Below are 18,672 nucleotides of genomic sequence, written 5' to 3'. Positions count from 1 at the left end.
TTTATATATATATTTTCCAAACCGCTAGACGATTTCATATACATTTTAACGATACTGTCCGATATCCTCATTTATTCGTCTTCGCTTTCTTTTATGGCAATTTTAACTTGAAGTTTACGTTTATCGCATACACCGTGTACTGTATATCCATGTTCAACATTAAACTATCAGGTCTATTTTGTCGGTCTGCGCCGAGTAGAGGAAGTAATTTTACATTATACTGTCAATTTTGTGTATGGCTAATCGATGACTCTAAATAAATGAATAATTGCAGGTCTTATGGATCTTTGTTTAGTAATTTACTTGCCTTTTATCTCATTTACTTTATAAAACGTTACAACTTGCTTGTTAACGTAACCGATCGAGCACAGTGGCAACGGGTGAGTGAAACCTTTGTGAATAATTAATTAAAAAGATGAACGTAGTTGAAATGGTATAAAAATTAAGTAACTTTGAACGGGAAAGCTAGCCGAGAATCGTTTACTCTGCTCAACCACTTCCCTATCTTCCCGTGTATAAGCATGGAGTTATGCGTATCTCATTGCCAGCGAAAACGCGTGAATATTTTGAAATGCGAACTACATGACTGGACAGATTAGTCTCTGTGCTTACTTTGTTGCTATAGCATTCATGATTAATTTTCAATGACCGGATGTATGTCATACGATCAACTGGCAACGAAAAGGCATTATGACGAAATTCTTTGAGCTATTTGATGAGTGTGAAGCTCGAAGAGCAATAATTAAAAAAGGTGCCGAAGTAACCCACGGGAAAATATTGTATGATGTCACGTGCGTCCTGTACTTTCAACAGTCAACCAAGGAAAGGGTTTCTTTTTTATCCTTTATTGACAATAATGGCACATGAATGTCAGGACAATACATAAAATGGTTACTTACAATGAGTTATGCTGGATGAGTACGCATACTTTTTTCTCTAACAAACCTCTATTCGCCCTATCTTTGGACTCGTGGCAATGATTTTTCTCCCAAGCTAGAATTCAAATTTTCAAAATTTGCGAAATTGTGAGAATTCGTAAGTTGTCTCAAGTTATGCTGGACAAGAGGGGAAAAATTTTGCGTAATTGTCCAGCACAACTCGCCACAACTCGCGTATTCTCAAAGTAATAAAAATTGTGAAAATATAAATTTCAGCTTCGGAGGAAAATCATTGAACACGGTAAAATTTTTTTTTTTTCTACACTTTGAGTATTGTGCTAGGATATTAGCAAGTATGGGTGAAACTCAGCTGACTAAACTGCAAGTTGCGCCGAACCGGGCCATAAGAGTAATATTGCAATGTGATAGATATACCAAGATTGAAAGAATGCTGCAGGCGCTACAGTTTATGTCCATAAGACAGAAACTGTATTATAATGTTTACGTATTTGTTTTTAAACTAGTAAAAGGTATGTTGCCGAAGTAATTAGGAAATAAGATAGTGTTAGTAGGAGATACGAATGAGTGCCAAACAAGGTAAGCGGGAAACATTCTCGTACAATCGTAAGGAACAAGAAGTGCTGAAAAAAGTCTATTCTATAAAGGGTTGAAAATGGACAATGCGTTGCCGCTGGAACCAAAGCAGTGTCATAGACTTACAACATTAAAGCGTATGTTAAAAGAATGTGTTATAAAATTATAATATATTGGTGACTAGTTTGTAAGACACTTGTATCTACGACAAATAGCTGAGACGGGTAATAAATATCATTCATTCGTTCATTCGTCGTCCATCCATCCCCCCCTGCAGCCCCGATACCTCCCTACGGAAATCAGCGAAGGGAACCAATCTCGCTGATTTTGAAACCGACTTTGACCGCCTTAGTCTAACCTACCGCCTGTGCGTTATTTTAAGCAAACGATGGGACATGACCTCATCTCGGTCACCATCTCAGTTCCGGCTCCTCCGCTCCCACGCAAGACAGTCAGAGTCCGCTCTTTCACCGACTATCCAGCGGATTTCTTTTTGACAGACCTTACGGGAAGGGACTGGTCGCTGTTCGATGCTGAGGCCTCCATCGATAACCGGCTCCTGTCTATAGGGTAATATTATCACCGTTTTTGACAAGCGCACGGCACCTTACGTGTCTCACATCCTCCATAAACCAAGAAGGCCACCATAGATTGCTTCTGGGTTGCATGCGCTTTCGTTCTCAGGTCGCTCTCCTGCGCTACCGTGATACGAGGGACCACCTTCATAGGCGTGTTTCTGCGTCACGCGCTTATTTAATCGTGGATCACGATCTTACATACAGGTTTGGAAACTCGTGGGATGGGGGTAACTCAAATAGTGTGGCCACGGACGTAAGAAATAGCGTGGCAAAGCGTAGTGCTCATTTCCGCCACTTGGAGCAGTGCAGCCTTGGGGTAAGCCAAGTTACAGCTATATTCATAGTCCTTCCTTGAGGAACAAGGGTTCCTTGTTCCTCATTTCACGTTTCATAGGCCTTCCTCGACAGAACAAGGAGCCTTATTGACCTCCTTCGTTCAAAGCAGGTGTCGAGATTCCTTGAGGAAACCTTCGACACTGCGATGGGCTGTTTCGTTTCATGTAGCCAACGCTTGCGCTTGCGCTTGGTGTCTACGCACTTATGACCCGTATGACGCAGAGATCACAGCCAGTCTACAGGTTAACCTCTTCGAGGTTATACGCTCTCGTCAACCGACGCAACTTGACAATGAGAGTCAAGCGGTTTAAGTTAGATTTAAATATAGCCGAGTGGCGCTTCGATCAGCAGTTTCACCACCATAAGCAATCACATATCCCTAAATATGTCTTCCTTCTGGAAGGGAGAGCCAAGTTGTGACTATGAAACGAGGACGCCTCTGAGATTCAAGGAAGCCTTCATCAAGGCGTCCTTTATCCTTGAGATAAGGAGAGACTATGAATACGGGTATTAGAATGGGAAGAGTCAAGAGGTAGCTTTGAACAGCTGTGCTACGACAGAACGTAAACAATATTTTTAATCGATAAAAAATAAGTGCAATACTCATTAAAACTTAATATTTCTCTTTACGAACGAAATACGCGTATGGTTATAATGATTATTTATTTCATATATGTATACGATCTTTTGCAGTAATAAATATCATAGTTATTTTTTATCGTCAAAAGAAGTTAAGTTCAGCAATTGTCAGACAAACTGTGAATCCTAAGCTTGGGGCACACGACATTTGAGACACTGGTATATGTATAAATTTGTACAGTATCGACCAATAGAAAAGTGGAAAAGTGCTTGCCTCGCACGTGGTTGACGCAGGTAAAATCCTATTACCGTTTTTCTTTTTCTTTTTTTTTTAACAGTAGTGTTAATTTTTCTGGTATAATGTTTCGTTTGTAAATTTGTATTTTTTTAAAATTGTTCTGTTATGTGAATATACGCCACGACCACGAGGCTTTTCGAGGTTGTCTACAACTGTATATCTATATCTACAACACCCTAGTACGACGACGCAGCTAGTGGACAAACGAGGAACTAACAATTTGGTCACACTAACGATGACAATCACAGACCTCACTCAAGTTCACAGACCTCTATGTAAGACCGTGTCGTGGATAGACTATCTTCTATTACTCTCTATTCATTCGCGGCCACGTGTGGTTTTGACGAACCATCGCTCCGTGACATTCACCAAGCGTTGCCGGTTCTCTTTCTATACTTCCTAGCTATTTTCGACCAACCGCTCTCCACTGCTGTCTTTCTGTAAGTTTGGAAACGGGCGTTAATCTTCCCGCTAGGCAAGGTCAAGTCGCCCACCTCTCTCGATCTGGTGCGGCCTATCTTAAATCTCTGTTTAATATCTAAGGTTCTCGAGGACATTGTCCACCAGCAAATTTCCGCGTTTCTCAAAAGCCACCAGCTCTTCGATTACCGACAATCTGGCTTTCGTGCTGACTACAGCACTCGAACTTCTCTCATCAGACTAACCGAGGATGTTCCTAACGGCATCTATGATCGCAAACTAACCGTTCTGGTCCTTTTTGACTTTTCTAAAGCGTTCGATACGATCCCGCACGCAATTCTATCAGACAAGTTTCGCAGTTTTTACTTTTCAGAGCACGTCAAGTGAGGTGACTTTCTTGCACCTCTTCTACACCTTCTGCTCAACGCTGGGTGATAAACCATTTCGTAAATCAATCAATGAATCAATCTCTCTATCTTACCTTATCTCATTCAACCTCATCTTCGCCTTACCTTATTTCGTTTCTTTTTATCAGCTACCGCATAGCTCTATTGATTCTCTTAGGCAGCTACTATTATTATTTTATTTTAATCATCTCGTATTTATATCAAGTACTTTTCTTTTTATTCTTAATTCTTTATCGCACTTTTTTATCGTAACCCTGTTATCGCGACAGATACTTTACTATTCTACTGTTCTACCGTTGTATTAAGATCGAAACTCACTAGTCACTTGACTTTAGGCCAGATGGAGTCTCATGCTTCGCGGCTAACTTAACAAACAGTCAATCAATCAATCTCTGAACAATAAGTATAAGCGAACTCGCATTCATTGTTCCTCTTTAATCACGAATTCGCATAAATATGCATTAATTTTAATAATCATATCGATATGTTTCTAGAATAATATGACAAACCACATAAATTGCATATATGCTTCGGCTAGCGCCAAATTGTGTTATACAAGTATTTGACGATCCAATGTTTTATTACTCGGTTTAAAAATTTTAGGGCCTTTTAACTTCACGCGGGACTTTTCCAGGTTCCTGAAAGCCCATCCAGGCCCCCGTCAAATTCCCATCGCCTGATTGTTCATAAGCCAATCAGAAATTGCAATACAGATATTTGCCATAAGTTATTTTTCCGTGAGTTATTAACCCATTAACGCCCGAAATGACACTTTTCGTATAGTCATGTTTGACCGATTGCCAACAACGCTAGGACAATGGGAGTGTAATAAAAATTGGTACCCGACTATTTTCAAGGTTGCTCTTTCAGAATATCGTGGTTAGAAGCCATGAAAATTAGATTTTCTATGGAAAATTTGCAATTGAAAAAAAAAAAAAAACAGCGAAATTTCAGTGTAGTTTTTTTGAAAAACTATTTTTTTTCGGGGTCGCTGATTACGAATCTGAGGTCAGTTTTGGAAAAATACAAAATAACCGATTCAATATGACGGACCAAAAATCAAAATTACACGATCCTGCGGAAAAAATCGCTCTTAGGGGTTTTTGGGTTTCCCTGATTACGAATCTGAGGTCAGTTTTCACAAAATCAAATGATTTTTTGTCCGCCATCTTGAATCAGCCATTTTTAATTTTCAAAATTTCCACAATTTTCGAAATTCAAACACTGAATCAAGGTTATATCCAAAGTTGAACCCAAGATATAACAATTAGATCGAGAAATCAAGCAAGAGGCCATTATTTGATTTTTACGTAAAATTTCACCCTTTTCGAGCCGCCATTCTGAAAATAATTGATAAAAAAAAAAAATTCCTAACCAATAGGTTTTTAAAGTACAGATAAAAATTCCACGATTTTTTCAGAAAAGCGTCTGATTTGAGTATTATAAAAGTTCGATATAAATAATTTTTCAAAAAAACTACACCGAAATTTCGCTGTTTTTTTTTTTTTTTTTAATTGCAAATTTTCCATAGAAATCTAATTTTCATGGCTTCTAACCTCGTTATCCTGAAAGAGCAGCCTTGAAAATAGTCAGGTACCAATTTTTATTAAAATCCCATTGTCCTAGCGTTGTTGAAAATCGGTCAAACATGACTATACGAAAAGTGTCATTTCGGGCGTTGATGGGTTAAGCTCGATCACCAATTTGTGACCGAGATAAACTTAGTTTCGCGATCAAATCGGGATACGGAAACGATCAGCTTAAGAAACTTTAAATAACGCAAATCAAAAATGGAAACAAGCTCGCGATGAAGACCTTGCCTCTCTCAGACGAAACAAGACACCGCTTCCTCGTAACAACGTATAATAAGGCTAATAATAACGATCGTGGTCCTTCTCGAAATGGCAACAAAAATAATCGCAATACCGGTGAAATTAATAACCAGGATATAAGCTATAACTGTTTCAGAATATTCTTATTGCGAAAAAAAAGGCCGTGATTTAATGATTCTCGAAATAGAAATAAGCCGGCGGAGACACAGAGTTTTGAAAATTATTTCTTTAATTATTTACTATGTTGATTAGCTAATGAATACTGAGTTTACGGGTCGTTCTAATTTATGGTTATTTTTATAGTCTCTCAATGTAGTTATAAACATTGGAGTAACAAAAGTCTGAATAGAGGTGTGAAGATTCGAGTAACAAAAGATTAGTGAATCAAGACAACGAGTAATCATTTTATCTCACAAGAAATACTGCTTCTATAACCTGTTAATTATGCACTTGAAACCCTTTATTTTGTAACATGAATGTTGTTTCCTGTTAGAAAAATCTCATTTTTATTTCATCCTTTGAAAACGAAGAAAGATTCGTAATGGATCTCCATACAGAATTATTTATTTTCTAAGTTAACGCAAGTGAATAATTTCGTTACAACGAAACCTGCGTCAGATTTGAAACCGAATAAACTGCATATTTTTTTTATTTTTTTTATTTTTTCTTTACCGTTTAGTTTTATATGTGTGGTCACTTCGTTTCGACCAGGAACCGTTTTATCAGCGTTGCAACATTGAATTTGCAACAATATTTTCTTCTGCAAGACAAGGAGCATTACTGTCGAAGGCTTCCGCGTCAAATCACGAATTGAGGTTATGTCGTTACGACAACTCGCGTTGACAAACCTCGCGCATGCGCAGTAAGTCGCTCGACTTACTGACAATTAGCATTTGACGTTTCCAATCGGTACAATCGCAGGAAAAATGATTTTCATTGCAAAAGGACATGATTTTGACTGATAGTCGCGGATGTCTCGATAATTCCAGAGACTGATAGCTCATACGAACATCACATCGAAAAAAGCAGAAAGGCGGAAGAAGCATGAAGAAGTTTCAGAAAATGGCGATTGTTCGCCCGTTTTTGTAAACTCTGATTCCAAAATTCGCAGGCAATTTTCGAATTTTCACTTACCAACTTTGAATTTTCCACTAACGGACTTTATGTTAACAAGTTGGGAGTACGCCCTTATGACAGTAAGGTCACCAAAAACCGAAAACAGTGAATTTTCGACATTTTGATTATCAGCTGTCGATACATAATGCATCGTTCATTAGGACTGCAATTACGAGAAGTATTTTTTAATCGAGGACCCTACCGAAAATTTTACCAAAATCGGTCGAAAAATCGATTTTTGGTTTTTTCGGGAAAAATTATCCTGAGACCCAACCCCACCTGGTGGATCATAGTTTTCAGCTAATGGACCATTTTCAATGGGTTAGACACCTTTTTTTCAAGTTTTCATCTATTGAAATCATATTCTTCTACTTTTCGTATATAATAATAGAATTCTACTATGTAATTTGAATTGGGAAAAATAGTGCTACTATTTTTCTGCCGATTCTTCCGAAAAATGATGAATTGTATACTTTTATTTATTTATTATCGATATTACTCAACTCATAAATCGTCGATCGAGAAATAATGCTCTTGTAAGCTTATGAAGCGGTTCACTAATAGTGTTCGTTTTCTTCAAAAGCGGTAAAACAAAAGTCTATGTAATGTTTTTTGAGTTAGAGGATTTGACATCAAGTGATTTTTTTTTCGAGCGAATGGACAATATTATCGTTTTCATTTTTTGTTCGATAATTATTGATACTAATAAAATGTATTCTTGAGACGAGAGTTTGAATAAAATGTACAACTTTTTTCTTGTCACCAAAGAGTGTTCCGTGCCAAGCCACGTTTCTTTACATTGTTTCACGATTTATGTTTCTCGTGTAAATAATTGAACCTTCCTACACGTGACCTAATCAATGTATAAAATTCCAAGTTCGTTAAGGCGTCAATGTAAACAATATAACCAATAACTTCACTTCTGAAAATCCGCAACAATATGTCCAAGTCTCCATAGAATTAAACATTCAATAATAATTGAAATACCTGTCTAAAAACGATGTTGGTGGGTGGAAATTAGGAATTTCTATGCTAAACTAGACGCCGAGAACAAAGAGGAAAACAAAAAATACTCCGTCAGCCAAATGTTAATACATTATAATTGATAAGCATATTCAAATCCCACCCGAAATCGTAACTCAATGAATATTTATCAGTATTTTATCAAAACAAGTGAAAAGTAAAATGCATTGACAAAACGACAAGGGCAAACGCTTAACGTCACGAGAAACAGGTTTCACGAAATTATTCAACTACGCGGTGTTCCGCTTTTGATCGGATACCTTGAATCCGAATGATCGAAAGACGCGGTTCACTCAAAATGAAACTAATCAGTGATTTGTGAAGGGGATTTCGGAATCTGTCGAAACGCTCAAATGGATTTACCGTTCATCTCGCAAGCTATTCATAAACGAAAAAACTTGAAACGACCTTTTTTATTGAGAATTTCACTCCAAATAGCTTTTCGTCAAAAGCAGCATTGAGGAGACAATTGTGAGAAACTGGGGAAAAGGAGTCCACTCGAGGTGAGTTTAATGCTAATTTCAATCATCATTATAAGGCTAAGACGAGTTCAATTTATATGCATGAAATGATTGGCTTGTAGATATGGAGTTTTAGAAAGAACTTGAATAAAACTGCACTTTATTCGATAGCTATAACTCCCAGGGGAAAACGTGTTTCAACTTTTTTTGTCACGAACAAAATTGTCGTTCAAATGCTTTTTCACCTTTACATTTTTGTGTTAAAAGCATTGTTTTCAACTTAATGGAAAAAAGTAGTTTTGGAAATATTCATCCCTCCAATTTCTATCCGAGGTAACACTTGTGAGGAACTACTTTTTTAAAAGACAATTTTAATCGCAAATCTATTGCCGTTATCGTGAGTCTGACTGTCATCTTAATGTTTGTTGAAATTGGCCCCCATAATCTTTCGTCTGAAATCCGTATTTTGCTGTTCATCTTCAACCTCGTCATTCGATTTCGAGTAGCCATCTTTAACCTTTGGATTATCGGTTTGGCATTTGAGGAGTCAGCAGATAACTCGGAAATTCCATCGCACATGTTGACTATTTATATATACATGGCTCATACCTCTAAAAATTATCAAATTTCAAGGCAAGAATGCCGATCTTCGAGCCGAGTAAAGATTTGAGTGCATCAAGCGCATCTCTGTTTTTGATCTTCCATCAGGCAATCGATTACGTAATCGTTCACATCAATTCTGCGGAAGGTAATCATTTTCACTGAACGACTGAACCAACGACGGGATAAACTAAAACAAATGAGGGAATTATTTTGAAAGTGAATGTAAGTTTGAGAAATATGAGGATAGTATGAAACTGGAATTAAAATACCGTGTGATATTCTGAATGTAACCGTATCATGAGAAACGTACGTGTTGCAGTTTGAATAAAAAGGTACGTAGAACAATAGCGGAAATATAATAGCTAGGCGATAATAACCGGAAAATAGATTCGGTTGATTTAAAAGATCGACGAGTGAATGAAGAATGACAAGCTCAAGAAGTGCGGGGAACTGAAAGAATATTGACAAATCCTAGCTGATGTAGTAAGGTTATTTTTTCACCCGTTACTACCGATCGATAATACTTCCGAGTCGATGAAATGAGCCGAGGGGCGATTAAATCATCCAACTAGAGGTTAAGATGGCGGAAGACGCGCGAGTATTAAATGAAGTAGAATGTAAAAAAGAGGTACGGATGGAGGTGGACACCACGGAACGTAGCTTTTGCCAACATATAAATGGGGTACAGATTTCATCCGGCTTAGTTTGCAGTGAAGAGTTGTCCTTCAAGCATATCGTAGAAACATGCAGGCGGCCGAGTTGAAGTACGTAATTTTCGGCGCGTTACTCATCACGACGCTATGCGCGCAGTCTCGAATTGCGGAAGGACAAGCTTTACCAAAACGGATTTACGCCGGATTCAATAGCGGTGAAAACTACCGTCCGCTTCTGTCGACGATCTCCTCGTTGACAGTTGGGATTGTGGAATTCCTGCGGGAGGGCAGAAACTATCACCAAGCCGAGCCACCAGACATGACGCCGGGACCGGATGCCGAGTACGACGTGATCGTCGTAGGGGCCGGAAGCGCAGGCGCGGTCATTGCGAGTCGGCTGACGGAGGTTCCGGAGCTCAAGGTGCTGCTCCTCGAGGCCGGGAGGAGCGAGAATCTGATAATGGACATCCCCCTGCTGGTCAACTACCTGCAGTTCAGCAACGACATCAACTGGAAGTACCGGACCGAGCCCTCGGACAGCTACTGCCTGGGGATGAAGGACCGGAGGTGCAACTGGCCGAGGGGCAAGGTGATGGGGGGCAGCAGCGTCCTCAACTACATGATCGCGACCCGCGGCGACAAGCGGGACTACGACAGGTGGGCGGAGTTGGGGAACGTCGGATGGTCTTACGACGAGGTGCTTCGCTACTTCAAGAAGATGGAGAACATCGGGATCCCAGGGCTGAGGGTCGACGAGGAGATGCACAACACCGAAGGCCCCATGGCGATAAACTATCCGACCTTCCACACGCCCCTCGCGACGGCCTTCCTCCAGGCCGGGGAAGAGCTCGGCTTCGACATCCAGGACTACAACGGAAGGACCGAGACCGGATTCTCCTACATCCAGACGACGACCGCCAACGGATCGCGGGTCAGCACGAGCAGAGCTTATCTTCACCCCGTCAAGACTCGGAGGAACTTGTTCGTCAGCAAGAACAGCCTGGTGAGCAAGGTGCTCGTCGACCCGAGAGACAAACGGGCCGTCGGCGTCGAGTTCTACAAGAACAACCGGAAGTTCGCCGTCAGGGCGAGAAAAGAAGTCGTTCTCAGCGCCGGGACGATCGGCTCCGCTCAGATTCTTATGCTCAGTGGAATCGGACCGGCCGAGCATCTCGCCGACATCGGGATTCCGCTGGTCAAGGACGCGCCGGTCGGCAAGAACTTGATGGACCACATCGCCTACGGCGGTTTCGTCGCCCTCGTCGATCAGCCCGCCTCGATAATCGGTAGGGACATAATGAACCCCGTGAAACCCTACATCGCCGACTACTTGACCAATCGTCAAGGCCCTCTGACGGTTCCGGGAGGCTGCGAAGCTCTGGCCTTCCTCAACACCGACACACCCAACGACCACAGCAGCTGGCCAAACGTCGAGTTAATCTTCCAAGGTGCCTCGCTCGGCTCTGACCAAGGAGCCCGTCGCGGATTCGGAATATCTGACAAATTCTGGTCCCGGACATACCGAGAGATCGAAAATCGACACTCCTGGAGCATTCTTCCGATGCTGTTGAGACCACTGAGTCGCGGTGAGATCCTCCTGAGAAACAGGAACATCAGATCCCCACCGAGAATAATTCCGAACTACATGAGCCACCCGGAAGACGTGCGCGTCATGGTGGCCGGAATCCGCGCCGCCCAAAACGTGACTCGCACGAGTGCCATGCGGCAGTTCGGCTCGAGGCAGTTCGACGTCCGGTTTCCCGGATGTCAAAGGTTTACCTACGACTCGGACGGCTACTGGGAATGCGCCGCCCGCACTCTCACCTTCACCATTTACCATCATTCTGGCACCGCTAAAATGGGTCCTCAGGGCGATCCAACCGCCGTCGTTAATCCAAGACTTCAGGTGAGAGTTTTATTTTCTTCTCATTCTGAAAATATTCCTCTTCTTGTTTTCAAGAATTTCACTACTTCAGTCTTTTAATCTGCTCATTCTACCGAAAAGATATAATTAACTTTTGACTTACACGGAGCCACAATTTCTATCGAAAAAAACGATCAAAGTTATTATACCAGACGTGATTTACATTTTATGGGCAAACCGCGATGTCAGTAATCATTTGAGCTGTCGTATGATTTCAGTAGTAATGGTGTATCATGCACACTATGCCGCTCCCCTACGTCAGTACCATACAAACTTCACTAGAGATAACCTCAGAGAAATGCATCATTTCTCGTTTACAGAACCCCCGTTCGATGGATATCGTTAACTTCTCATTAGTTTAAGTGTAGGTACACTTGGGGACAATGAGTCTGAGACGGCTAATCTTTCACCTCAGATAGACAACTGCCTGATTCTAAGAGATTTTGCATGATAACGAAGATATCAGAGAATGCAGATAATTTTATAAATTTGCGCAAAATTTAACAACATTCTAAAGGATTCCAAAGTAACTCGTATAATTTCAAACATTTCAGAGATTTCGGGTGATGTTTTGATTCTAGGACTAAATCCCCCTGGATTAACTTCCAGATTAAATTTCCCGCTTAACCGGTTGATTGGCATTGTATCATATATGATCAAAAAAAGTTGTGCCAATGCTGCTTATTTATCATATATGATCAAATCGAATAACTTTCTTGTTTTTCAACCAATTTGAATGAAACTTGGTGTACATTGGTTTTTGAAGTCGCTGAATCTGAATCTGGCAATAGAATTGCAAAATCCAATAACGGCGGATCCAAAATGGCCGACCCAAAATGGTTAAAATTGTTCATCGATACAGTTCGTATGTTATCAAAATCTTAGCTCGAGTGTTCGTCTACTTATGTATCTTCCTGCGTTGTTTTACTTGTGGAAGTTATAAGAGTGGCTGTTCGCCACCTATCGGTGATTTTTAGTACTAAGACCAAGCTTACTCAGATAAAATAATAAATCTTGGAGTGGAAATTGTGGAAATTAAGGTATTTGCAAGTTTTTAATGGAAAAAAAAATAAATAAAAACAAGACACTAAAAAATCAACCCGTAATTACATTTTTTTAAATTTCAGGGATGATAGATAAAAAATAATTACTGATAAAATTAAAAGCACGAACAAGCACGAGAAGAAATTGAAATTTAGATGGTATTGCATAAATTGAAAAATTCACCCCCATCCCCAAGTTTGAGAATTGAGAGTAGTAAACAAAATTAGAGTATCTGCTGCAATTGCCTCAATTAAAAAATTCAAAAACGTTTTCTGCCGAATTAGAAAAATTGAAAAATTAACCCCTATTTACAAGAGTTGAGAGATGGCAAATCGTATTAATAACCGCGAAAATCGATTCAGCGACTCAAAACACCCCTATATTCAAAATATGATGTGATTTGCTTGATTTTTGAAATTCACCTAGAATTTTAAATTGTGTCAATCAGTATATTCGTTGAAAAAAAATTATAAAAATCGCCCAAGTCAAAAATTTCCCCGGACATCAACCCCGGCACAACAAAATTCACCTGGACAATCATTTCAATTTATTCATCTATGTATTTCAAATATCTCAACTTTTTCCGTACACCAAGTATATTTAGTTGCTCTATATTTATTCGCGTTAATTTATTTGTTCTTCGTCATCTTGGAGATTTTAGCCAGGGAAAATCGTCCGGGGCGATTTTAATCGGTGAAAATTTGGCCGAGGGGAAATTTTGCGCAGAAAATTGAATCCGAGAAAATTTAATTGACGGAAATATAGACTGGACAACAATGAATTTGACATCTCTTACACTTCGTCGTATTGAGATGTCATGCGATTTGGTAACCCTCAAACGGCTGTATAGCATCATTTGGGAGTTGTAACATGAATGAATTATTGCACTTGCAATAAAAAATTAATGTGCTGAAATTATTTATAAAAATATATCAAATCCTTTATCGCTCAAGTATCAAAAGAAAAAAAATAAATAAATAAATAGAGAATAAACGAAGGGACGAAATAAGATAATAAAATCAGAGTTTGAAAAATGAGAACCTCAAATAAATTGAACCGAATTTTGATAACAGAAGTTCTCCTAAACGTGAAATTGGAGACAGAAAATGTAAAACCTGTGATTCGCACAAGAAAAGTTTTTCCCAGAAATTAATAGTAACTTTGATGAGAAGGCCAATTTAATGATGTCTTTTTTTATTCAGTTCTAGCAAATAATTAATGACTGACCACCACGAGGTAAATAATAATAGGAAGTAACGAATTTACTTGAGCAAATATTAATTCCGGGTCAGGCATGAGAAGCTTCTCACCACATTGCGTGGTTTTTCGTATATTGACGAATATTCTGTGATTAATATTCGAGGAAGTCGTTATTCATTGTTACACGTGAGAAAAAAAGAAAGAAAACTGGTTTCGATCGGTAGAATTGAATAAAAAGAAATTTGATTAAAAATTAGATATATATACGTATGTATGTATATATATAAATATAAATATCGTATAATGATAGTGAAAAATTCAAGATTACGTCATGGCTGGAATGAATGTTTTTTTTTTATGTTATTATACGGGTTGGGTCTGACTATTAACTTTCAGAGGACCGGCCTACGTCTTTATATTGACTATTTATATACATATATCATACCTCTAAAAAATATTGAATTTCAAGGGAAAAACGCCGGCCCACCGAAGATTAATTATGTACGAAAATATCAACTCACCACATAATCTTTTTGCAAAGAGACAGGAATGCAGAAATTATCATACAATGATCACCTGAAACGAAGGTGAATTTTTTTAATAAAACGATGCCACTCACCTTTCGTCGACCTTGACGCCTCGGGCTATGGGAGGCGACGCTGCGTTTTCAGCGGAAGATTCGAGAATGTATTTTATGAACTTTATTGGGATCGGTCGTTGAATTAATTATTCGCGAAATCAGGTTTGAGAACTAAATAACAAAATGTTCGTTAAGTGAAATGATTGGATTAGCAGCGCAATAGTAAAATGTTTATTAAATGAAATGATGAGATTTAAGACACTTTAACGAAAATATTAAAATATTTGGTTCAACATGAGAAGTTAAATATAACTAATTTTTTAAAAGAAATGATAGAAATTCGCAAATCAAGATTCTTGCAAATTACGAATTTAAAAAAAGAAACGAGAGAACTTTGGAGAACTGCACTGATCAAATGCATAAATTCAAGTCTACACTAATCGAAAGCAAAAATTGAAGTACTGCGCTATTCGAATGCATTAATTTAAGTGAAGACTTTATTGAACAGAATCTCCCTTAGAGTTTGGAAAAATTTAACGAACTCCCTGATTGGCTCACCAAAATTTCCAGACAAGCCAAACAAGAAGAAGCAAAAATGTTTCACGCCTTTTAATTTGCTCATACATTTCTACCCCCTCGGCCCAGGGTAGTGAAAGAATTACGTTCACTACAGGGCGGGGTGAAAATTCCGAATTTGAAAAGTTCCAAAAGTGTCAAACTTCGAATTTTTTGGTAGCGAAACTTGAAGTAAAGAAATCAAACTTCGACGAAAGATCAGAATTTTGAATGGTCCAAAACCCAATGCTCAAAGTACCGAAAGTGCAAAATTTCGAAAGGACAAAATTCCGAAAAGGCGTAACTTCGATAAGTCAAAATTCCGAAAGTGCGAAAATTAAAATTTTTTTTAATCTGAACCATTGAAATTCCGAAAGATTTTCAGTACTGTGAATTTCTGACGTGATGAAATTTCACCATTTTGGTCTTTCTTTGTTTTGAATTTTCGATATTTTACGTCCGGGATCCTGGTAATTCTGATTTTTGGCTTTTCTCATTTTTTACACCCGCAAGTTCGGTAAACTATGCTGTGTGAATATATTTTAATTTTCGGAATTTTGCTTTTCGGAACTTTCCTCTACCGTAACTTGAATTTTCGGAATCTTACATTTCGAAACTTTGAACCGTCGGGTTTGAGACCATTCGAATTTGTGTTGTTTCGTGCAAAGTTTCATTTCTTTACTTCAAGTTTCGCCACCAAATAATTCGAAATCAGGCGCTTTCAGGACTTTCAAAATTAGGAACTTTGCTATACTCAGGCACGGAAATCCCGATTAACGGTATTACCAACGATCCAATGATCGGGTGTCACATTCTCAACGTCCTCGGCCCCTAGATATTAGGTACACTTGGGGACAATGAATCTGAGATGGCTAATTTTTTACGCTAAGCGGTTATGTTGGCAACAGTGAAAAAACTACAGCGCCATACTCGGCCGATCACGAAACAAGCTCAACCTCAATAAACATAACATAACCCATGACCGTCGAATCTAACCTTAAAATACCGCGGGGATAACGACTTGTTGGATTGACACGTCAATTCTAAGGTTAGATTCGACGGCCATGGGTTATGTTACGCTTATTGAGATTGAGTTTGTTTCGCGCTCGGCCGACTGTGGCGCTGCAGGTTTCTCTGTGTTGCCAACATAACCGATTAGTGTAAAAAATTAGCCATCTCAGATTTATTGTCCCCAAGTGTACCTAATATCTAGGGGCAGAGGACGTTAAGAATGTGACACTCGATCATTGGATCGTTGATAATACCGTTAATCGGGATTTACGTGCCTGAGAATAGCAAAGTTTGATCTAATTTCTTTCACCTCAAAGATCAAGAAAACCGTTATCACTTTTCAAGAACTTTGTTTTTGTTACCATCAAAATATAATATCGTCGAGTTTAATGAGGAACAAATATTTATAAAAATCAAAGTAGACCAACTGTCGGTAATCATTACAGTAAAGTCAGACAAAACTTTTCTTTCTTTTTTTTATTAAGACGAAAATTTTTACTACAATACAACGTAATTTCGTAGGTTTACGGCGTTAAGGGGCTGAGAGTCGCGGACGCATCGATAATTCCGGAGATTCCAACGGCGCACACGAACATCCCGGTAATTATGATCGGCGAGAAGCTGGCCGACATGGTGAAAGAAGATTGGGGCTATACGACGGATGGCTGGGAGAGATCGGCGAGATCGGCGAGACGAGGATGAGGATTCCTCGGGATTTCGAAGCTCGGTTGGCGCTAAGGAGTCTGGCGCAGTTGCGAAAACAAGCGGAGCTGATCTTTCGATGAAGTTCCGGTCGCCTCGACTTCCGAGGGCGCAAAGAGCTTGGCAAAATTTCGGGAAATGGCGGATGCTCGCCCGTTTATAAATCCTCTGATTCCAAAATTGGCGAGCGATTTTCGAAATTCCAATGACGAGCGAGATTTCAAAGTCACGAAGAAGTCTTGAGCTGATACGAAAATCGCGATCATTCGACGGTTCAACAAAGCGAAGAAAGAAAATTGGAAACGCATAATAGAGAAGAGAGAGTAAATTAATGTGTTTTTTACGACCTTATCCAATGTATGCGCATGAAGGTTCTCGGTGTTTTACAAGTTATACAAAAGAATTAATATGTAACCAGAAGAAGCAACAATAGGAAAAAAAAATGTACAATCCTAATACTTGTATCAAATACGAAAAATATCGCCAAAAATCATGATAAGGTTCCGAAATGAGAAAATCATCAAGAAAGTAGAAAAACGTTGTGAAAAGTCAAGTCAGAAGAACATCGGAAGGTTGCCAATCTGTAACGGCAACAAGATTATAAGCTATCACTCTCAAGAGAAAACAACACTACAAAGAAGGAAGAAGTCGATCAACCACTTCAAAAAAAAAAAAATAAGAGCAGGCTTGTCCAGCTCCTTGGGTGACATACTGAATAGATTCCTAATTGTAAGGAACACTCAAATCCGGGTCCAAGACCCTTTGTAGTTTGGAAGGCGGCAACAAGTAGTCAACCTATGCAGCGAGAAACAAACGAAAGGCAACTTGTAACTCATGAAAGCATGATATCAACTGTCATGGCGCCAACAAGTCTGACAAATCTTAATAGTTAGATCCCTTGTCATGAAAGGGGTTATTTACTGGACTTACTCAAAATCAGATCATGACATGAAGTGCTTAAATTGTCATTGTCAGACCCAAGATTAACGCAACTATTATCACTAACAATATTACACATCACCATAATCATTCTGTTTCCATAAACTTTTTATCCGACAAATTGTTACAGTTTTTAAAAACACACCTGATGCCGAATCTATTCATCATGCGACCAAGAGAAGTACTGAAACCTACACCACCAGGTTCAGCATCAAGCCTGTCTCGCAAAAACGCAACAATATTACGCATTGCCATTGACAACAATTGACAACAATCCAGTGTTGTTCTCGTGTTTTTAGTGTAACAATACGTGAGATAACGTGGAAAGATCATCTTTATTCAAAGTTATCTTTGAATTGATTTCAAACGTTATTTTCCCGCTTTTGTAGCTAGATAGCATTACACTGTTCTGTGCACCCAAAGACTCGACCATAACTTCAAGAACCGGAAATCTGCGTAGCTTTTTCTATAATAATCCAAATGTTAGCTAGGATTTAGAATATTTATAAAAAATTACGCGCATATCAAATTACTTTGTGATAATGTTAGATGGATGATTTGGTATATTACTATCGAATAAATCCACCTGCATTTCGTCAACCGGTATATTTTACTGATCGATATTCATTTCGTTTTTCACAATGGATCGACTCCTAACTCTTCCGCCAATTGCTGATCACGAGGCCTAATATCAGCATCGATAAAATCTAACCGGATTGCATAAATTTAGCTAGATTTTACCCCGTGTTGAAACTTCCATCAAACATTTCACGAACTAACCTGTTATGTCCATTTATAACGTATGTATATAATGTAGGTATAAAAAACCATCGGTATAGTGAATAACCGATATTCCTATCATGAATTATTTATAAGTAATGATTATGATTGATATATGTGAAAATTTAAACAATTCATGTAATAAATCGTCTCAAGCAC

General features: G+C 38.9%; 2 protein-coding genes across 2 annotated transcripts in view; one reads left to right on the top strand and one right to left on the bottom strand.

Annotated features, from left to right (window-relative positions):
* The window catches only part of LOC124176644 (flotillin-2), a 478,641-nt gene that overhangs the window by 402,597 nt on the left and 57,372 nt on the right, over positions 1 to 18,672 (bottom strand). The gene's annotated exons all lie outside the window — the stretch shown is intronic.
* Positions 9,848 to 17,083, top strand: LOC124176623 (glucose dehydrogenase [FAD, quinone]-like). Its single transcript, XM_046558164.1, has 2 exons — positions 9,848 to 11,684; positions 16,615 to 17,083. Exons 1-2 carry the CDS (start codon positions 9,870 to 9,872, stop codon positions 16,792 to 16,794), a joined length of 1,995 nt encoding a protein of 664 aa, XP_046414120.1. The 5' UTR covers positions 9,848 to 9,869; the 3' UTR covers positions 16,795 to 17,083.

Source organism: Neodiprion fabricii, chromosome 2, assembly GCF_021155785.1.
Source record: "Neodiprion fabricii isolate iyNeoFabr1 chromosome 2, iyNeoFabr1.1, whole genome shotgun sequence".
Taxonomy (NCBI): Eukaryota; Metazoa; Arthropoda; class Insecta; order Hymenoptera; family Diprionidae; genus Neodiprion; species Neodiprion fabricii.
The sequence above is the reverse complement of the archived record's forward strand: the minus strand, read 5'-3'. Positions and strand labels throughout refer to the sequence as shown.